The sequence below is a fragment of the Anabrus simplex genome, chromosome 3, assembly GCF_040414725.1.
Source record: "Anabrus simplex isolate iqAnaSimp1 chromosome 3, ASM4041472v1, whole genome shotgun sequence".
NCBI lineage: Eukaryota > Metazoa > Arthropoda > Insecta > Orthoptera > Tettigoniidae > Anabrus > Anabrus simplex.
Window position 1 is genome coordinate 455,947,030 of NC_090267.1, and position 23,321 is coordinate 455,970,350.

The window sequence follows — 23,321 nt, forward strand, 5'->3', positions numbered from 1 at the left end:
CGTTTCCTGGAAATCATAAGATTTCTTCGATTCAGTGAAAATTCTACCTGCAGGGAGTGCCTGTGAACTGATAGATTTGAGCTTGTATCTGTTGTGTGGGACAAATTTATATCTAATTGTACTGTTTGTTACAGATCAGGTGAGAACATTACTGTGGATGAACAGCTCTTTCCCATTTATTCAGTATATAGCCAATAAACCAGACAAGTTTCGCTGTCTATGTGGAAACCAAGTATGTCATAAACAGTTTTCCCTATCTTGCAAAAAATTAAGTGTGACCCACCGATCGGACTCTAAGTGAACATGTAGTATTGTGTCTTGCTGAGACTTTCCTCAATCAGGGAAGAAATATGTGATAACTTTTTCATTTCACTGAAACTAGTGAAATAATTGAAGAAAAAGAACACAAGTATCATAGGCACTCTGACCCATAGTAGGAGAGAAGTTTATCCTTCTGTGGAGACCAGCAGCAACCCACGCTACAGCACAGTAGTGTACAAAAATGAGGATGCAACTCTCACGCCCTGCCAAGCTAAAAAGAACAAGAATGTCCTCATTCTGAGTACAGTACATACTGATGTAAGCATCAGCGAACAAACATCCAAATAAAAAACCTGGAACATCCCCTTCTATAATTCTACTAAATTTGGTGTCATCATATTTGATCAAATGGACCGTAAGTACTTGGTAAAATCGACGAGTCGGCGATGCTTATGCATCATAAGGCAACAGCCAGCAAGCAAATACTAAGAAGGGTATTCCTGAGACAACTGGCAACCGATCTAGTGCATGTATACGCGTCTTCTTGAATTAGTGGGTCTCTCAACACCATCGTCGCTGTGAAGCCCTAGCCTCCGAAGAGAGTTCACACCGCAGACAGTGTCAGGTCACAGTTTGCAAAAGGAACAAGACAAAGGAAAAATGCGCACTTCAAAGGTGACCAAGCAAGGTGTGCGTGTACAGTGCGACAAATAAGTTGAAAAGAAGAAAGTGACATTCGTTCAGATATGTACATGTGCTCAAATATGTCAGCCTCATGTCACTAGATTTACTGGCATGGTAAAGAACTCCTACTGGACAAAATTCTGGCACCTTGACATATCTAAAAACCATTAAAAAAGTAGTTAGTGGGACATAAAAAACAATAACATACATGCTACAGGTGGAAAACCTAAGTATTAAACAAAGGACAGTCAGGTCGCAGTTTTGCCATCGCTGCATAGTGGTGCCGGTGGCTACTAATATTGTGGAGCAGATACTACAGTTATGCTGTCTATTTATTGATGTGACAGTTACCTATTACAATGCAATTAGTCTCTTACTGTAGTTATCAATACCCACTTACAAATAGAATTGTATTGAAATGACTGTCTAATGTATATTTCATTCCACCTAAAGTCAGGCTTTCACAAAAACCTAGTGGAATCATCCTCACCTGATCCTATCATCATCCAGTTATCTACCCTAAAGCTGGTTTGCAGCAGCAGAAGCAAAAGTACCCATTTTCTATGCATTTCCTTACCTAGCAAGTAGTTTCATGTCTTGATACTTGAAATTTTTTAAAAAATTCATTGGATAAAAAATGATTTTGGTGTTCTTCTACCATTTTTTCCTTTGCGTCGCCCCTCTAGTGCGGTCAGCAAGATCCCTCTATGCCTCAGTATATATCCTACAAGGCTGCAACTTCGTCAGAAAATGTTTTGTCCCAGGCTCTGTTCTTCTTGTATTTTCATCAGGATTTGCTCATTTGTCGTCCTTTCTGTCCAGCTAATTTTGATCATTTAATTGTAGCAGCAGAGCTCTTCACTGTGCAAGTTTCACATCCATACAAATCTATGCTCCAGATGTGTGTTTTAACTATTTCCTGACCTCAATACTCAAGCTGTTGGATATAAGGAGACTTTTCTTTTTGAAGAATGTTATCTTGGCCTGCTAGATTAGATTATTGATATCGGCCACCTGCCCCACCCATATTATTTCTGACCTTACTCCAAAAAAATACACCACTTTTTTCCTTTGCGAAAATCAAATGATCATAAATACAGTATGTCTCCGGGTCATGGCCTTCCATCAAAGGCTGCTAATTTGAGATGGCAGCCAGTAATAAGACATAGCCTGCACGGTTGCTAGGTAACATTGTGTGACCATCCATCCATACCTTACATCACTGACTACACGTTTGCTATGGTTATACTTCTGTCACACATTTTGCCGCGTCACATTACACAAATTTTTGGATGACTCCCAGCAATAAAACATATTTAACTTAAGTCAAAAAGTTGTTGTTTTTGTTCTCATTGTCCAAGTTTCACACCCATTTGTCAGAATTGTTATGTTATAGGTTTGGTTGAGGGCTCCCTTGCATTTCAGTACCACTTTTTAGTTCCATATTAGGTCAACAAACTTGACCATATCGGTCCTTAATTGGTCTGTATTGACTCGTAATAACGATAATGTACAATGGGTGATTGTTTGGTCCACCCTGTCAATATATTATTAGTATTTGAATAATTTATACGTACATGTTCACGTTAAAGAAGGATGTTAAGGCTCCCAAAACATGTACGTATAAATTATTCAAATATTAATAATATATTGACAGGGCGGACCAATCAATCACCCGTTGTACATTATCGTCCATATTAGGTCCTGAATTGCTTGATAGAAGTTTCCTTCAGATTGAATTTCATTGGTTACTTCCTCAACTATTTAACCTGTATTTGATATCATGCTTCCAAAAGAGCAGCCAAGAAGTGCAACAACAAGTAGATATACTGAATGAAAAAATGGAGAAGTATGGTATGAAAATCAGTAAAGAGAAAAGCAAGACTATGGTGATGTCAAGAGAGGAAAGGCAAGGAAAGGGCACTGTGAAAACTGGAAGTTAGAGTCAGGAAATTGTGGACAGCTTTGAATACCTAGGAAGTGATTTAATGCAAAATGCTAGGGTGGACATTAAGATTAGCAGGAGGGTACAGCAGAGTAATGCATTTTACCAAAGTGTAAGAAAACTTGTTTGGAGCAAAGAAGTATAAAGGAAAAATAAAGAGATAATGTACAAAATATACTATGTACCCATACTGACTTATGCAGCTGAGACTGACTTTGACTTGTAGGCAAGAGAGTAGAATTCAAGCCAGTGAAATGAAATTCCTAAGAAGTATGATAGGAAAGACAAGGAAAGACAGAGTGAGAAATGAAGATGTTAGGAAGGAAGTTGGGATAGGGAAGCTAAATGAGAGAGTTGAAAATAATAAACTAAGGTGGTTTGGACATGTAAAGAGGATGGAAAGAATAGAATTCCAAGACAGATGCTGGAGGCAAAGTGTGATGGCAAGAGAGCGAGAGGAAGACCTAGAAGAAGGTTATTTATTTAGTGTATGGCTTATACAGACATTATCAGTAATATACATATATACATATTTACAGCTGAGAAACAAAGCAATTTGTGCTTCACAATTGAATATCTAATTCTTCAATCCAGCGTGCAGCATCCGGAGTTAGCAGCAGGAAGTCATCCTCATCACCGTGATAGGCTCGAATCCTGCATTCCCTGACGATATGATGAACAGTCTGGTGTGGAGCTCCACAGTCACAGTCTGGATTAGGTAGTTTTTTCCACTTATGGAGAGCGGCTCTGCACCGACCATGTTCTGTTCTGATTCTATTCAGGGTAGTCCAGGTCTTGCGTGGTAGGTGGGGTCCACTTGGAAGTCTGGGACCTGAGAAGAAGGTTTGAAGGTGCACATCCGTTGCTGCTTCCCATCTACTTTTCCACTCATCAAGAGATTTAAAATCCTTAGCATCCATGTTAGAGGCATCACGCAGAGTTGGATGGCGTGATTTTAGTCTGTTAAGATTCAGAAGTGGCAGGTCACTATTCACGGGTAGACTAGGATTTCTTGAGATCTTGTGAAATTCCTTCATAAGGACATTAGATCGGAGTAGGTCAGGTGGCATTATACCAGTTAGCAGTGGAAGCCAATGAACTGGAGTAGATGTGATTGCACCAGATATGATGCGCATTGTGGTACTGAGCTGGGTGTCAACAAGCCTTGTATGATGACTGTTCATCCAAACAGGTGCACAATACTCAGCACTTGAATACACCAAACCCAGGGCTGAAGATCGCAAAGTGGTTGCTGAAGATCCCCAAGTAGTTCCACACAGTTTATGAAGGATGTTATTTCAAGACTTCAACTTTTGTGCTAAGTTCAGAAAGTGTTGTTTGAAGGATAGTGTACGGTCCAAGATGACACCAAGGTATTTTGGGTTCCAGTTATGACGAAGAATTCTCCCTCTGAAACTAACATTCAGTTTCACGTTCGCCAAACGATTATTTAAATGAAAGCAAGACACTTCTGTTTTACTCGCACTGGGTTGAAGTCTCCAGATTTTGAAGTAATCTTCCAGTAAAGACAGGTCTTTGGTCAGAATCTCTTCAGTCGTCTCCATTACCTGATCTTGTACAGCTAGAGCCAAGTTGTCGGCATAGCAGAAGGAGGATTGAATCGATAAAAAGCGGCGTAAGAGGACGAAATATAGAGTTCGAAAGTCTTCTAAAACAGGTTGTTGAAAGTTCGTGCTGATTTTCTTGATGGTGGATGATGGCCATGTAGTTGGTGATGATATGCCCTATAACTCATATTATCTATACCAATGACGAAGCCAACATTTTGCTGGATCTCAGTCATTACTGTGATGAAAAGAAGTGGTTATAGGACTCTGCTTTTTCTTAATCCTGCCTTATTATGTCTCGCCTCACCCTGTTAACATTCATTATATAAAATGTTTCCCTGTGCTTCTCGGGTCATGTGTGAATACTTGTCTGTTTCTCCTTTATGTTTATACTTATTACTTAAATGTTCTTTTTTTCTTCCCACTTTCCTTCAGAGAGAAGAATCAATGAAACGCTTACTGGAGTGGAAGCAGCGTATGTTGCAGTCTCCACTTACTAGAAAACCCTCAGGTTCTTCCACAAGGGGTACTGCTCAGAATGAACTGTCAAAGTATTACAAACAACAAGTGCTTCGTGAGCTTGCCACTCAAGAGGCTCGTAGTAGAGACGAGTCTCGTGGATCACGCCGTAAACTACTCCCAGAGGACAGTCACACGATTCCTGGCCCCGGGCGAGCATCGATGCGTAGTCGAAGTCAAGATGGTCGCCGTTCTTCCACGTCCATCAGTCGTTACAACAGTTTCTCTTCTGATGATGAAGGTAAGAATGCTTTCTTCAGTTTATGAATGCTACTAACCTATTTTATGCTGTTTGGTAGGCCAATATTTGAAGCATGCTGGACAGTTATTATTGTAAATTCGCAGCAAAAAAAGATGCTGATAAATTGAAGTATCGGTAAAAGTTTTATTAGGGTATTTGAAAGATTGTACATTGGAAATAACCTACTTATACAATTAACTGTTAGTGTTATATTACTGTAAGTCAACTCTACTGCAAGGTTCAGAGATCTTCAGATACAGGCAACAGAGTGAAGCTGATAGAAGCAGCTTACTGACATGAGAACAAGAGAGACATACACAGTAGTATATCACGACACCCAGAGAAAGAGGAAGGAGATTCCAGTCTAAGATGACATTGTGCTATAGTTTTAAAGCTGAGCTTCTAACTATCTTTTCTTCCTCCTGGACTGAAACATTTTCTCTCTCGAGAATCTTTCATATCCTTGCCTTTAGAAGCGATTCATGTTCTCTTATTTTCTTTTGCAGCTTGGCTACACTAAGGTTTAAATTCCTGCAAAATGCAATCTTTAAGTGCTTCAAATATTTACTTGGAATTAAGTGATGAAGATAAAGTAATATGCTTTGTTTTTAACTCATTTTATAGTGACACTTCATTTTGTTTTAAACCCTGGTATGTTAGAATAGCTCAATACTACAATATATATTTCATCAATTCATTACAGCACTCAAGGCCATCTAATTGACCCCTCTGCATGATAAACAATCTAAAAATTTATAGATGAGGAAATGTTTCCTCATTTGACTTAATATATTGATCTGAAAAGAATGATTATTGAAGCAAATAAAGCAGTTAAATTTGTATGGTATAAAAAAGAAACATTTATTTGACAACAATGTATAATTCCAACTATAACTTGATGTAGTCAACTCAGTTTCGAATGAGTTCTCTTTGCACAAATGTGTACTTATACCAGGGGTAATGTAGGCTTATCAGTTATGCAGTTTGATATTTTTCAAACTTTGTTAGAATAGTTTTTTTATTTCATTTTATTTGTATATTTTTCTGGATTGTAAACAAATACATTATTACAACTGTGACTTCAGTATCAACCATAACTGATTTAATGAGCCATTCACGGTTTCACCTTAATTTGGCTTGCACTGAGACATGCATGGCTTTGAGACAAGCATATGACTACTGGCAGGATCAACCAGGGAGCTGGCTGGCTCGAGAGTCAAAACCGAGCGTTGTAGCCCGACGAGTGCGGCCTGCGGGACACAGACTTGCTTTGCTCCGTTGGCCGGCTGAGTGGCCGCCAACTAAAATTTCATAGGCCGCCGAGCACGGGCTCTCACCCGACCGGACGTGCCTTCACTAGGGATCGGGTCCCTTCACCATCCATCATCACATCTCCACTTCGTCCGCTGCCGAGGCCGGCAGGACCGTACGAGAGGCGTACAACACTACATTCTCACGCCCGAGTAAGGGCGAGCAGTTACCAACATTACTGAGTGCCGCATATGAGCATGAACACTGGGTGTGCAGAGGCTCGCAGCATTGGAGTCATGGGCAGGCAGCCTGCCGCTCTCAAGTACATTATTACAACTGTGACTTCAGTATCAGTTACAGAGTATAGTTCTGTAGTTACTGACAAATGAAAAATGGCACTTCAGCAGCTTAGCTGTTAAATCACAGAGATGGACAAACAAAACCTATTAAAACCCATGCAGAAGGTTTGAAAATATAATCTCTCTTATTGTAATGACAAGTAGAAGAGTGATGGTCGGTCCGTGGTCCAACAGCTCTGCACTCTGTCCGGCCATCTGAGCAGAGGAAGGGTGGCCACGGCTCTACCGTGGCTCTACGCCTATGCATTCCGGAGACGGGAAAGGGCCACACAGCTGGTCCCCACCGTCGGTTGTCCTGAGAATGGTTTTCCGTGGTGTTCCATTCTCCTGCACTAAGGCGAATGCCGGGACAGATCCTAGCATAGACCACGGCCACCAACCCCCTCACCTTCTCCAAGCATGTCCTCCACCGTAACAAATCTCTCGGCCTGAGAGACGGCGTCACCGTTCTAAAGAGGCCCGCCCCCCCTCTTCAGGGGAGGAATGAAAACATTTTAGTAATAGTAGTTTAGTTGACATCAAATTGCAAAATATGACTGGACCTGAATTGCCCCTGTATTATTAGTATTGAGTAACACTTTCAACACTACCATATTTTAACATGGACTCTGGCAATGAACTGGGTCTTTTTTTTCTCTTCCTGAATTTCATCACATTATTACACAAGAGCGAAACATAGTACATGCCTCATTTTTGTATCTGGTTCGTAAGCAGAGGGTGAGAACATGTTTGTACAGTAACACAGCTAATAGTGCGACAAATTTGGCGCGCTCAGCACCTGGCACATAGATTGCTTCAGTAGAGGTCTCGGCAAGGAGAAACTACCCTTTTTATCATTCCAGTCTGAACTTCCCAATAACCGCTGCATTCTAGTGGACACTAGATAAACTGCTACCTCCAAGCAAGGAGAGGAACCGTATGGGATACGTGCAGCTGCCCGCTTGCTCTTCAGAAATGTGTGCGCGTGCGTTTTGTATTCAGGAATCATTCAAGTTGAATATTTTCGCACTGCAAGATGTGTGGTTAGGGTTATTTTTAATATGTATAACTTTTGCTTTCTCAACGATTCATTTGTTTCTATATTCTTCCCTGTTTTTATCTCCTCTTAAGATGTGTATTGTTTAATGTAACACCTTGTGTAATATAAATGACTACATGCTAGCCTATTTCCCACATTTTGGCTGAAGATGACGCCAAACAGCGTCGAAACTAGTACCAAGTTGTAAATATATGTTATAAATAATCTATAACATTTATTGTATTGAAAAGGGTGACCCCTTTAAGTTTTCCTTTCTTTCTTTCATACGAAGGTGTCGGCCATCCAAAATGAAGATGTTGATCAGGAAGTACATGTCTAAAGTAATTTAATTATGTCAGTCTTATGAAAAAATAAAAAATGTCTGGGGAAAATCTTTTACATTCAAGTTATAACATAAGTCTGCTCAAACAATAAAAATGAATCATTTCATATGGCTACTTAACACATTTCCGCCCATCATCTGAGTGGGCTATTTAAATGGCTGGCCCGGCTATTCCAGCTGTTAGTGGCACAGCAAAAAACAACGAATTATTTTCACAATAAGTTCTAAACTAAACAAGATACGGAAACAAAATTTTGCACATACCTTAAAGAAATGCTCTAGTATCTCTGGAAGGTGTGGTAGCTTATGTTACACCTTCAGGTACTGTGTTTTCTGTCACATGTCCAGGAAAATCTTCTTCACTATCATCACTTTCGCTTAGTTCAGGAATGAGTTCATCACCTGAGTCTTCAATGAATAGGATGTCGGCAATTTCGTCAACACTTATATTGTCCCTGAGCGCCATCGTTACACTTCAGAATTTGACTGTACACACTCTTGTGCGATCACAAAACAACTATGCAGCTAGCTCGGCCAGCATTAGCCTTCGTTCAGAAACGGAATAACAAAATGTACTGGAAAGGAAAATCTCCAAGGCCATGTGGTTTCTGGTGAGCAGAAGCAGGTAGAAGCATTCATAAGGGTATTACCCTCATCTCTGTCGCACATATTTGTGACAAAAATAAACCACAGCTGCGTAGGAACGGCTACAATTAAAGGTTGCGCTTATCCGGTCTAACTCAGATACGGTCCAGAGCATGGACACACACTACAGGCAATAACTACGATATAGGCATGAATGTGTTAAGCCACAAATAAACACAATGGCATTTGAAATACAAAATTTACCTATTTAGAAACAGTTTGTTTTGGTACAGTAGCCTTGAAAACCTTAGGCAATGCACAGTCCAACCTTGCACTTCTTGCACCACCATCTGCTCTCTTTTCGCGGCACAGGTGAATCGTCAACCTGTGTCTCCTTTTCTAAACGAAAAAATAAGCCCAAATTTATGGAGAGCTTGAATTCAGAATAAAAGAATACAGCTAAAAACTTGCATTTGAAAGTGACATAACAAATAAAAATTTTGATATTTTATCTGGTTCGTAAGCAGAGGGTGAGAACATGTTTGTACAGTAACACAGCTAATAGTGCGACAAATTTGGCGCGCTCAGCACCTGGCACATAGATTGCTTCAGTAGAGGTCTCGGCAAGGAGAAACTACCCTTTTTATCATTTCAGTCTGAACTTCCCAATAACCGCTGCATTCTGGTGGACACTAGATAAACTGCTACCTCCAAGCAAGGAGAGGAACCGTATGGGATACGTGCAGCTGCCCATAAAGACGCACGAAACAGGTGCCGTTCACAAACAGGAAAGCAGTGTGCCCATATCCCATACAGGCATAGTGTTGAAAGTGGTAGTAGTGCATCGGAGCTATGTATCATGACTATTCTGTTTGAAATCTTTCATTCTAAGACTGATACATTAAAAATGTTTAGAAAGTTCCCTGTTATACTGTACTTCGTAGCTTCAAAATTAGTGGTGGTACTAAATAACAGGTTACGTATTTTGAGTTGATTACCTTGTCACAATGGCAACAAGTATACTGGGCTTAAATACAAGACATTACCATGCAGGCAGCCAGATGAACTGATAAATAAATGACAGACATTCATTTTCTGATGATTATGCCAAATTGTGTTCCAAGTGCATCAGTATTGCTAGTTACAGGTTCTTAGAGGGCTAAAGGGACCATTTCTAGAACACAAACTCTGCCCCAATGTAGGCACATCACATGTACTGGTACCAAACCATGTGTGTAACGTTAGCACCTCCAGGGCCTGCCTGCCGCAGACTCTTCGCAAAAACATAAAAGTAATATATATCTAGCCTAATGTCACTGCACGGAAATGGTCAGAAGATCAGATCACGACGAAATAGTTTGTTTCTACAATTTGAATGCAGAGAAGTTGTCACTCGGTTGCTTCTAGCAGCAGTTACCGTAATACGTTGAATGTAACACAGCACAGCCATCTCTCTCAACACCTCGACACGCTCCTCACAAAAGACCTGCTCCAAATTATTCAAAAGTAATTACAGCAATGAAAATTGATACCAAAATATCATATTTTAGTTAGAAAATGATACTTTCTTGATGTGTAGGGGACCTAAGATCATATTATGCACAAATTTTGCTTATCATTTAACTTTCTTCACACATACATTTGACAACAATATCAAATTCCAACAATGACTTGATGTAGTAACCATCAGTCAACTGAGTTTCCAATGAGCTCTCTTTGCACGAAGGTAATTACATGGTGCACTTACACCAGGGATAATTATAGGCTTATCAGTTGTGCAGTTTGATATTTTTCAAACTTTGTTTCAACAGTTTTTTATTTTATTTGTATATTTTTCTGGGTTGTAATCGAATTAATTATTACAACTGTGACTTCAGTATCAGTTACAGAGAACTTCTGAAAAATGAAAAATGGCAGTTCAGCAGCTTAGCTGTTAAACCACAGAGACAGTCAAACAAAACCTATTAAAACATTATTTTTTAATTATCTTACAGTAATGAATAATCTCTCTGCTCATATAATTTGGCAATATCTTGCATTAGTTCTACTTGTAATCACATTTGTATTAGTTATTCACAGGTTTTACGTTTCATTTGAGGGGGTCCGAATTTTACTTTGGCAGGCAGGCCCGTCTAACATTTATTACACCCCTTTACCAAACCTTGTTGTTGTTGTTGTAGCACATTAACATTTGATATTCTCATTCTATCCTACAATCTCTTCTATCAGGCTTGTGTCTTCATCACTGTTGTTAAGTATGCTGTGGGCCTCCATGGACAATATATCACCACTTCAGCCTCTTAAATGGTACATCCTCCTAGTTGGTCCATTTTGTACTTCTTCATACTGATCTTTAGAAATTACTGTGTGTCATTTTTGCTGTTTTCCCATCTCACAACTCTTTAGAGATATCTCTCGTTGCATATCAGTTTCATGCATGTATTATTGTGTCACAAAATATTTGTATTACCATCTTGTCTTCTTTATAGGCTTATCTACTGATTAAAGCATTACTGCTGAATTTCTCTTTAATATTTTTTTAAGATTTCCCTAATGTTACAAATTTAACTTGAAGTATGAATTTTTTCTCAAAATGTTAATGCAAAACATTGAAAAAATGAAGACTTTAAATTTGCAGAGAACAAAATATTACAGTAACAATTACTTATACAGTCTGTCACCTTTAATGTTGAAATGAATTATAATGCCTTAACAATGAATTTCCTCCCACAAAACTTCTCTGACTGCACTACCATTGTGTTTTAGGCACCTGTCAATTAATTTTTTTTCTAGATATGATATAGGCTTTTAGGCTTATGCCGTGTCAAGAAAATAAGGTGAATTTCTTTACGTTTTGCAGAGAACTTTGCTCTGTGTCATCAGAAGAAAATCTCAACTGTCCATGAGAAAAGCTTATAAAACAATGAGGTTTGAATTTAGACGTCTATAAGTACGGGCCATGAAAGGTTCATTGGCAATTTTTTTTCTGGATATTGGATATGCTATTTCTCAAAACAGTTTTGTCTGTCTTAATGACATAAAAATTCCACTATGTTGGTTTTAGCATGTATTAATTAAATGTTTAACAGTGAGTAGTAGAAGTCTGCCTCTTTCTGAAGACCAACTATTCCCCCATAATTGATAACATTCTTTTGACAAAATTTTGTTACTGGTCACAACATCCAGCAGCTATTTTCACGATCATATTCTGAAAACTCCAGATAGTACCCAGAACAACACTGCAAAACCAGGACTGCGTAGGCTAAATCCAGACATATGGTAAGCCTACTAATGTAGGCCTATTTTGCATGAGAAAAAGTCAGTTCTTAAGCAGAGGAGTAATTGAAATGAGAATGATGTGCCTCTGAATTGACCTACGTACATATCTGGGCACTTTCTTAAAGTTATTCTAGTCATATGAATAGAATCTGTTCAGAACAAGTAAATTTTCATGCAACTTGCAAGAAACATTCTCAGATAGTCAAGCATGAACCATTGTAATTTTACGAGAACTCTTATAGAAGTACACACTTCTTCTTCTTCTTCTTCTTCTTCTTCTTCTTCTTCTTCTTCTTCTTCTTCTTCTTCTTCTTCTTCTTCTTCCTAGCATTTTCCCCGCAATACTGCACAGTCTGCTACTTCACACATCATTCTCAATTTGATCCTGTTAAGGGCATTATCAGGTCTGACATCCACGATCTTCATCTCTTCCTTCAGACAATCAGGCATTTCTTGGGAGAGCTGCATGATCGATTTCCTCCTGGGTTGTACTGGACAGCTCTTTTGGTAACTGATTGATCTTCTCTTCTCTTGACCTTGACATGTCTGTACCATCCAAGGCGAGCTTCTGGTACTGGTACTAGTAAACAGAGATTTCTGGGTTTTTACCATGTAATTTTGTTCCCTCTTAATCATCGTGCTTTTTTATAGTTTATTGGAGTTGTATTTTGGATGTCTTGACGGGAATTCTATCGTAATAATACACTTCTCGTCAAATCCAACTCATGTTTTTTTTACTCTTCTTAGTAGCTTATTTGTCACAAGCAGTTTGACACAGTTGTGCATATACCATCACTAATGCAAGGAGTAATGTAGAAGTACTGTTTCACAATGTCCCATACAAATACATTGTGATAAGTAACATTTCAAGACAAAACATAGTTATTTATTTTGGCAAGTTATAGAAATTGACATAATAACTTTGGCTTTCATAGCTGATGTCTCAATGAATATAGTTGTTTTCCGGCCTTGTAGGCTGTGGTCAAATTGAGTCTCGCAAAGTTTCTCTGGAAACTTCACAAGGCATTTTCAAGGGGTTCACTCTCTCTGAAGGTAAGTAGTGAACCCAATTCAACCAAGCCAGCAAGCCTGAATTTTTTTTTTCTATATTTATAGAGAAATTGACTTGCTTGTCTGGTGATAAATATAAGATTTGCTTTAATGTAGGCTATGGTATATGCAATGGGTTCCATGTAAGATGGTCTTAAGTGAAGTGGAACAGGGCAAATAAAATAGATATTTCATGTACAGTATACCTTCCTGTTTGTATAACCATCAATATTGAAACATTGAAATTAACATAATTTTTCTTGGTTCCACTGATTTTACTATAGTACAGTAGGGCCTACCATAGAAAAATAATATGGTAGGTATAAACATATAAGAAATTAAAAGGCATAAAAGCAACTGATAACATCCTGTCCCATAAGAAAATAGTGTTCATTGTTCCAACATGTAGCTGATAATGTTAAGTTCTTAGTTCAAGGTTGTTTACTATGACTTGTATGTCAATTCTTACTCTGTTTATTCTGTATAAAAATCCTTACAAAGGTAATGTTTTCATATTCAGAGAGGATTGTGTGCTAAATTGTTTGAGTTTCTACATTTCTCTTCTACTTCTTCTTTCAGTTTACTTTATGTATGGTACTGATTCCTTGATAAACATGAAATATGGGTTCCACCATTGTACTCTGGATTAGAATTAAGTTTCATGCAGAGATGGAAAGTTTTGATTTGTTGAAATATATATTGTTTGATGAAAAATCATTTTTATGAATGTTGCTTACTGACATTATGTATATCATAACCTCACTGGAGCCAAATTTTCACTCATTATTTTGTATATTTAGATTTGTCCATTGTAGATGTAGATACAAGTATGTTGTATGGCTCTGTCAGGATTAGAAAGTAGGTTTTGCTGACCATAGATTTGTTTAAACTTAAGTTTGAGTGGAATGCAGTAGTGGAAATTCCTCATTCGCTGCAGGTTGTATTCTTGATCGTGATGTCCGTGCACGGTAGGTATGGTTGATGTTGGCGTGAGACATTTTTAGTTGATGGTATGGTAAGCTTATTTTGCTCATGTGTAGAGAATAGCTTACGTGGCTGGCTGTAGTTCATCATTCCATGTAATGTTCTAATATCTATGAAGTATTATATTACTATATTAAGGAGGAAAGTACTGTTTATGGGAACCTTGAATATTCCAAGTTATTTTCATGCAGAAGAGACCAAATAAGTTACTTACCATAATGTAATTTCTACCATGCTTGTTGACCAGAATGACTGATTTTAGTATACAATCCCATAGATGAAATTGAGAAACTTAGTTCATGATATCAAAACAAAAATGCATTGAACTCCCGACTATTCACGTGTGGTTTATTTGTTTCCCAGGTTATTCATGCAATTTTAAGAGGGGAAAAGAAAAAAGAAATAAAAAGATGTACCGTAATAAATAAATATACTGTAGTATATGGTACATTACTTTGTCCTGCTTTTGAACCAGGCTTTCTATGACAGGAGTTATTAAGAAATGCAGCTTTTATTATAGCAATAAACCTCGCATGGTATGATAATAGAATAGAGCTGATTGTTGTACCATGGAACACATTTTACATTAATCTTTCAAGACAACGTTTCTTTCATAGCTTCCTATTTATATGTGTATTACAGTTCTGTTAAGGGTAAAAAAAAAAAGTTTGAAGTCATTTTTCAGTATATTTGTCATCATGAACCATTGTTACCAACCATTTCAGAAATACGTACTAATGTAGGATATGTTGCTAAAATCACCCATTTTTGTAAATCATATAAGAAGAATTATTTTTCAATTGCGCTTGCACTTGATTGCAGTTGAGAAAATTACAAATTTAGCTTTTCCATCCATTTGGCCCAGCTACTTCTTGTTTAATACATAACTCAGGATATTTTTTATAATTGCTAAGGGTAGATCCCTTACACCCTTTTTGGTGAACTAAACATTGTTTGTTTTTATATACTTCAACAAATACATTTCTTCAGTCTTTTCTGCTGTCTAATCTTGGGTTATAACAGAATGTTTCAGCTTCAGAGTTTTAATGTTTTGACAAATGTCTTGGCAAAGTAGCCAGCTTCATATTGTACACTTTGCATGCTTCTCTGATAGAAATTTTGGTTTCTGGAGGAGGCATAACTCCTTAAATGGCTTTCTTCGAGTTACATGCATCACTCTCCTTGAATGTCTGACACACTTTCCGGTATGATCTAAAAAATAACAAGGCAAGGAAGAATAGTATCATGTACAGTGTTCCATGGTACATGATACTATTCGTGTGTGCCAAGGTACAGTCAGATTCATATTTCAACAAGTGTGAATCATAATGAATTGCTGAAGTCAGCATATGATAAAGAGCACACAGCAGGTGGTTATATTTATAAATTCAATTTCATTTCTGTGTTACAAAGCATACAAAAATGAGCAAAATAATTACAGGGTCATCAAAAAAGAGTACCCATTTTTTTTAATGCTGCTTCAAGTAGAATAAATATATTGGGGAGATACTGATCTTAAACTGAAGAGGAAAGAAGGGAGATTTCTTTTAGTTGCCTGACCTTGACCACTTAATATAACCCTTGCTATGAATAGCACAATTGCATCTGTGCTGTGTGGCCAGGCCAGGCCATTACAAAGTGGACCACCCAGCCGAAAGCTTAGTTTGTGATTTGGTTTGCGGAATTCAAATCAAATGTTCTTGTTCAGCGTAACTTTAGAACAACTTACCAGTGTTGTTATACACCAGACAGTGTACGCAACACATGAATGCTCAGTTTCCAAATGGTTGGATTGGTAGAGGTGGCCCTATTCAATAGACCGCCTAGAAGCCCTGATCGCACTCCAGTCGACCTTTCTTGGGGATACATGAAGAACATTGTTTATGGTGAGAATATATGTGCATATCAGAGAAAGGATCACTGCTGCCAATAGAACTGTCACTCCAGACTTGCCCCAGTATACTAGGCAAGAAACTGAATATTGATTCAGTGTCTGCCATGCCACTAATGGGGCTTGTATAGAAATGTATTAAGGTATCTTTAAAAAAAAAGTCCCATCCACCTTTCCTTTTTGGTTTAAGACCATGATCACCTCAATATGTTTATTCTACTTGAAACAGCAATTTTTTAAAATATGGATATTCTTTTTCGATGGCCCTGTATTTTTGATGCTAAAAATTGATTTGTCTATAGCATCCATGCTTGCTGATATTACAAATCAGAACGACTGTCAATGCTACCTTGTGCATGTTTTACAGTTTGGTTGAAGTGGAGCTTCCTGGAGCTCAGCACAAATCAGAACAAAAAATAAAATGTTCCAGGGTTCACTGTGCTCAAGATAAAACAGTCTCCTCTATCTGTCCATTGTTATTGGTCTATCATCTCTGTGAAAATTGAATTCAAGCTTAGTTTTCTGTTGTTCATTATTGTGTGTGGTCTTCAGTGCTATCTAATGATAGCAAATAATGAATGAAAACTGTTTTATCAATAAATAGGAAGAAATAGGAAGATGTAGAAAAATTTGAGAAGTGAAAAGATGATCACAGCAGTGAGTATGCTATACCTGTGAACAGCAGCACCACGAGTTTTTGAATCGACATGAGTTTGAACACAATTAAATTTTGGCAACAACTAAAATATGTAGTGTTGTGCCAAAATGTTACATTCTTCTCACAAATGAACACTACATAGTATTTTGGACAATAATATCTTTCTTGAAATATTTCAAAATACAGTACTCTACTATGTTGCTAATAAATTTTTCTCTGAATTGGATTTTCTGTGGGTGGGGGAGTCTTACATTTTCTGCCATTCGTTAGCATGAATTATCAGAAGTTTCAGGCTGATTGTCAGTACGGAGCTAAATTTTAAAAATGTCAGAATTGGGAAGGGATATTATTTTGTAAACAGCACAGATACAATTTTGAGAAATACTACATGATGTGAGGCAGTAAGAATAGAGTTGCCAGATCTCACTTGGTGAAAATTTTAAAATGAGCCTTCTGCATATAGCATCTCAGTACTCTAAATGAGACGAATATAAGTTATTCATCCATTGCTGTTCCCATATTTTAAATATTTAAAAAAATGAAGTTCAGCTTGATATTCTCAGTTGTTTGAACTATGAAATACCATATTTTATTCTCTTTCAGAAAATACGTAACGTCAAAATCAGAAATGATTACTTGCATACCTCACCAGAACTAGTGCGCTTGACTGACTAATGATTTACCTTTGTGCTTCTTAGAGCTGTTTTGATTCAAAGAATTATATTTTTACGTACTGTACAATACATCTTGTAGTTAAAAGAAAAAGCATTTCTCAGTTATAAACAAATTTATAGCTTTGTAGACAGGTATAATTTACTGTGTGCAAAATAACCTGATTATGTCAAATATTTGTTACATATGATTAATCTTTACTTTGGTAATAATTTTGTTATTATTTTATATTTAGTACAAGTCAGATACAGGTACAAAGTACTCCATTTTACACTGACTGTAGAACAGTAGGCTATAAAATATTAACAGTAATATATAGTTAAACTTTTTAGATTATTATGATAATATAGGTTAGACCTACTGGTACTAAACATTCATAACCCTATCTCTAAGGTACGTTCCTATTGTATTGATAGGTACCATAATTACATTTAAACCACTGCTGGGTCCATTTCAATAATTTTGGTGCTGGCTATGCTGTTTACTGGGAAGGTTTGGAATATATTTATTATGGTAATACTGTAAGACTAGTACTTTACTAATACCATTGAAGACAATTAATTAGAATACCATACTAAGCATCTATGTTAGAAACTTCTTTCAACACTTTTCTCCATTACAGCAGTATCCTTCTCTTTCTCAGAAAAGGAGTTCTATTGCTCCTTTTCATAGTATTTTTAGATCATAATAGGTACCTATGTCAAGAGCATTCCTTTTTGCTAAGTTTTCAGATTTTTAGAGAATGAAGAGGTCAAGTATTGATATTATCAAGCTACAGTGTAGGATACTGGTACAAAAAATGTTCATATCTCCACTGACAAATGCAGAACTATCCATTTACTAAAAGTTGTTGTTACTTTTTTATATCAGTAACCAGATTACCATCGCAATCATGTAAAAATTGGTATGAAGTGAATATTGTCAAAATCATTTCAAGATGCAAGTGTACTCTGTTATGAGGAAGTCTGTAGTTATTTGAAATACAGAAAGGTAGGATCCAAAAGTTTGATGACTTAGGGTGTAGTTTCTTATCTCCAGTACCTAAAGACATCGATGCACAATCACTTTAGAAGTAACCTCCATGGGCACATACATGCTTCTGCCTCTATTGATACCTTTTCTGAATACATTCCTGGAAACCATCTTTTCAGCTTCTTGTAATACCTCCTGTGACACTGCTTTAGCCTCATTTGCTGATGCGAAATGACGTCCATTTATACATTTTCCCTCCTTGAAACTAGGTAACTGTTAAAGGTAGTCAGCTCTTAAATGTGCAATGTATTATTTCCTTTTTTTTTTCATTCCTAGAGTAATGTATAATAATCAGGAAAATACTTGTCAACTCGAAGACAAACTTTGCAAACATTGCATTTAGGGTACCTTTCAGCCTTAGGAAAGGTCCATACCTGGGAATGCTCTCAGATGTTTAACATTTTGGTGCTAAATTTGTCTTCACAATTTATTGCTTGCTCATCACTCCAGCCAGTGCCAGATCAACAATGTTTGGTCCCTCCTGGCAAAATAAATAAAACATTAGAACATTGTAAAATAAGTTACTTGTCTACAATAATATAACAACAGTCGTGGCTGGGTAGGTACATGCACATTTAATTTAGAAGGCACTAAATAATTGTGATTTTCTTGTTGGACGATTGTTGTGTATCGATAGCCTTACACAGATACCTACACTCTTACATAAAATACTACATGAAATTTCATAGAAGAGAAATGAAAAATCGTACTGCACAAAATAAAAGCTTACTTCATAACCAGAATGGGCAACATAGTCTGTTATCCAAGAACAAAATCAAAACTACCGGAAAACGATCGTTATAAACTCTAGAAATGACCATGCTGGTCATTTTATCCAACGGATAAAAAGGGTGCTGGGAATGAAAAGACCCCAAAAGGCGAAACTAATCAAAAACGGTCTATATTAACCCCACAGAAAAATTCCTTAGCCTCCCTTTCCATGCATAGATCCTGGCCTGCTTCCAGTTAATTAGCATGAAAAGTCTTGAAACAAAATATCGTTCATTATTTATACACTAATGGCCCCTAGCAAATTCTTCTGCAACGTGGAAGTAACTGTGCACTTTTGTAAAATTGTATAGCAGAGATAACAATACTCAACCGCCTGAGAGAATGTAAGGCAAGGAAGTAGGCTAAATTTTTTTTGCTGCGCATTCAAGGGCCAAATCAGAGAAACGGGGCTGTATAATGACGTCCAAACGTTTTATGTATGACGAGAATATCTGAGACCGTTGGAGACTGATGTGCTGATACACTATCATGGGGAAAGTAATATTCAACGGACACAGAAAGTACTTGGGGAGTTCAAAAATGATTGACACAAAACGCGTTTTCTTCATTTTGAAACAAAATAAATATAGATTATATTACAGGTATTTCCCGCCAATGTCTAGGCATCTTTACCATCGCTCTGGCTGTTTCCGTATTTGCACAGCAAATCATTCTTTTGGGGGTATGACTTCCTTCATTGCATAGTCGCTAGGGGCAAGATCGGGAAGACGGACGAGGCAGCATGATGTATTCTAGAGCACCCAGGGTGGCAATAGTTTGCCTAATATCATATGGCCACCGTTTGTCGCGTTTCTGCGACTTGGTGCTGCTAATATCGTCTCAATGTGTGAAACAGCCACGTCTTCCCTCCAGAGAAAAATCATACACTCTACATTGCCCATGATTGTCTGCCCTCAAGCTGCCTGAGCATACCAGCACGAATGACTCTGCACTGTTCAACCTGTAAGCAGTGGAAACGTCATCTGCTAGCCGTAGGTGTCTTGAGTCTTCCCACATATACTGGGAATGCATTTCAAACTGGTACTTTTCCGGAGTTACGGATGGAGCTTGTCATTTCTGAACGCCGTGAGTACTGCAAATAGAGAGGGAATGCCAGCGAGATTGTTTATAATATATTTTGTGTGCTCGTTTTGTAGTGCCATATATTGACGTGACTCCGTCTATAAAATGAGGCTATCATACATTCAAACCTTATGTAAAGTCTGCTTCCGTAGCTTAACAGTTGGCACCATGTCACTGGTGTATAATTTGAAGAGTAGTGGGGCTAGCACAGATCCTTGAAGCAATCGATTCTTCACTGTGATTACTTTGGTTATGTTATGCTCAATAAAGACCTCCAAAAAGGAGTTTGTTAATAAACTGCTCGCCAGGTAATACGTCGCGGGGAAGAGGGGATTTAAAAAGTGACTATTTTGAGGTTTAGATTGCGATTAATAACATTCGAAGATGGTTAAGACGTCCAAAGATAGAGGATTTGACGCCTTATATTCGCACAAGAAAATAGTCCAAATTTCATACGAGTAACACGGCAAGGGAAATTTCTTGAAAATATCTGTGATTTGACCGTATAAATATCACGTTGGACCTCTCGTGTGGGTTGCCGTTAAAAAGTTTTCTTTTAGCTCGAGATGGAGGTATCACACCAACGGTTGACCGGTTGACCTGCAACCCTTCGGGTCGGAAGTGTAAGAATATCTTAACTTACTTAATATCTACTTCTGACTGTAAATTCCGACCCATGATATACAATTTCTGAAAATGAACACACAAAAAAAAGGAAAAAAGACCTATTCAGAACCGAGAAGAACTCGCGTTTATTAACTAACCACGATATGAAGCCAGATGTTAGTCTGAAAGTTCATAAATATTCGTGTATGTTTACCCCTTCGTTCCATCTCCAGATACGGTGTCGGAGATAAGGCGAAATAAAATGTTATGCCATGTTTTTACGGCCGGATGCCGTTCCTGACCTGGGCCGATGACCTCGATGTTAGGCCCCTTTAAACCACAAGCATCATCATCATCATCATCATCATCACCGTTCCTGACCCTAACCTCAGTTGAGGAGTTAATGCAGATGAATTGAATGATGGTAAATGAAACTGGGTGAGAATATGAAAGGAATCGGCTGTGACCTATGAACAGAAACTGTCCCTGCACTTACTTGGAAGTGAAAATGGTGAAACTACAGAAAACCATTCTTATAACAATCGACGGTGGGATTCGAACCCACTCGTCTCCCGAAGGCAGAGCTTGGCGCCATAGCCGTAGTGTGTTAACACGCGCGGCTTCTTCGCTGGGTTCGTAGATTCATGGATAGACCAAAGAAATTTGTTCATCCACCGTTTCCTCGAGCTTGAACTTGAGAAAAGTCACTTCATCGTTAATCTGAGTCTTGGCTGAAAAATATAATTTAATTGTACCATAACACCGAATATACGAGTAGCGAAAATTATATTCGCCAGCTATGCAACAACCTAGTATTATTTAAGGGTCAGAAAACCAGCTAACTAAATATTGCCGCCATTTGCGAAGCAAGCTGATATTATGGAAGATTAATGATAACGTTTCGTGGAAAATGGATTATTTCTGAATATATTTCAGTGTATTAACACTTTAGTGAAGTGGAGTATCAGTATTTTTACTATAAACTTTAATTAATAATGTATGTATGTATGTTTAGTCCTCAGCCCGAAGGCTGGTTGGATCCTCAACAGCTCCACCATCAGCTGTCATAAATGGCCTAGGCATCACTGAAGAGGTGTACTAGGGAAATGAGGAGTGAGGTAGTTTCCCATTGCTTTCCTCACCGAGACAGAAGTTGCTATTACATATCAGTCTGCCAAGCCCTCTGAAATGCATGCACCAACTGATCCTATGAGCAACATTTTCACACCATTCATAGCATGGACTGGCTGCATAAGGAATGGCATTACTAGCATCACTCATACCTTAGTCACTTTCATCTTGTCAAAGCCAAGGATAAAGCTGAGACAGATCAATGAAAGTAACAATATTGCTCTAGCCCATACCAGAAGACATAGTGCACTGTAAACACTACGTCCTGCCAGCAAGGGCATTAATTAATAATAATAATAATAATAATAATAATAATAATAATAATAATAATCGTATGGCCTCAGCTACCGTGTGCAGACATTTCAATTTGTCGCTATCTGGCTGTCTGCTCGTCAATTTCGACGTTCCGTTTTACTCTAGGCCCACTAGATGGCAGATCGAGTGAACCGAAACTCTCTTGGGCGTCTATGATTGAAATTTAATTAATTTTGTCTGGTAAACACCAAATATCTCACCAGAGATCTTTTACATGCCAACATCGTGCAACATATGGACTTTTCAATAACAAGCGTAGAATAAAAGTAACAGCGAAGAATTATGAAATAATGCGCTTTTTTTCTGCATCCTCTGTCTCAAACTCAGCTGTTAAAATCTCACATCAATCGGCCACTTCATAAATGATGGGGTCTATACCCGTTATTTTACAGCTTTCATCAGTACTTTGGTAGGAAGGTTCTAATGCCCTAGTCACACAGTGCCATCTCTACTTCATTTCGTTGGTACTGTTGTCCTCTTCGCCACATCATAGGTCGCTTATGATAGATGGACTCCAGAAAACGACGTAGAATATCCAGATTCACGGTGGAAGATATCCAGAATCCGGGTAGTAAGTTGAAGATACGGTGATGAATTCCCGGCCTTCTTCGAAACGCTGACGTGACTCAGACATATTTCATCTGTAGAGTCATCATGCACTGCTATGGTTTTATCTGCAATGCATGTTTTGACGCTGTTTTTAAAAATCCAAGTTTCTTACTACCTACTTAGAACAAACTCGACTTTAGTGTGTTTGGCGAGAAGAAAGACTTTTCGCCCTTCTTTTCAAATGGTTCTCGTGTGACGGGGTGAGGACGGAATCGAAATCCATAGTTCCAAAATTTGATGAACTTTAACACAGCTTGAATGTTGCCTGGTCCACGTAATTTTGGGAGGAGAGATTATGAAAGCCTAGGACCCAAGGCAAGTAGATCCGGTATTTGTTACACTTCCTGTAGCTGGTGTCTTGGAAGGTCATTCACCTACAACTTGCACCTCTTAAGACAGGAAGAGTCTTTCTACTCACCAAACACAAATAGCAAGAGAATGATGTGTCTGCTGTTTCGCTGGACGA

At 38.0% G+C, this 23,321-nt stretch overlaps 1 protein-coding gene across 1 annotated transcript in view; it reads left to right on the forward strand.

The window, feature by feature from the left end:
- The window catches only part of kmr (kramer), a 1,412,209-nt gene that overhangs the window by 916,906 nt on the left and 471,982 nt on the right, over positions 1 to 23,321 (forward strand). Inside the window, exon 8 of the mRNA XM_068226867.1 lies at positions 4,894 to 5,218. Coding sequence (XP_068082968.1) covers positions 4,894 to 5,218 — 325 coding nt within the window. The remainder of the gene's footprint in view (positions 1 to 4,893; positions 5,219 to 23,321) is intronic.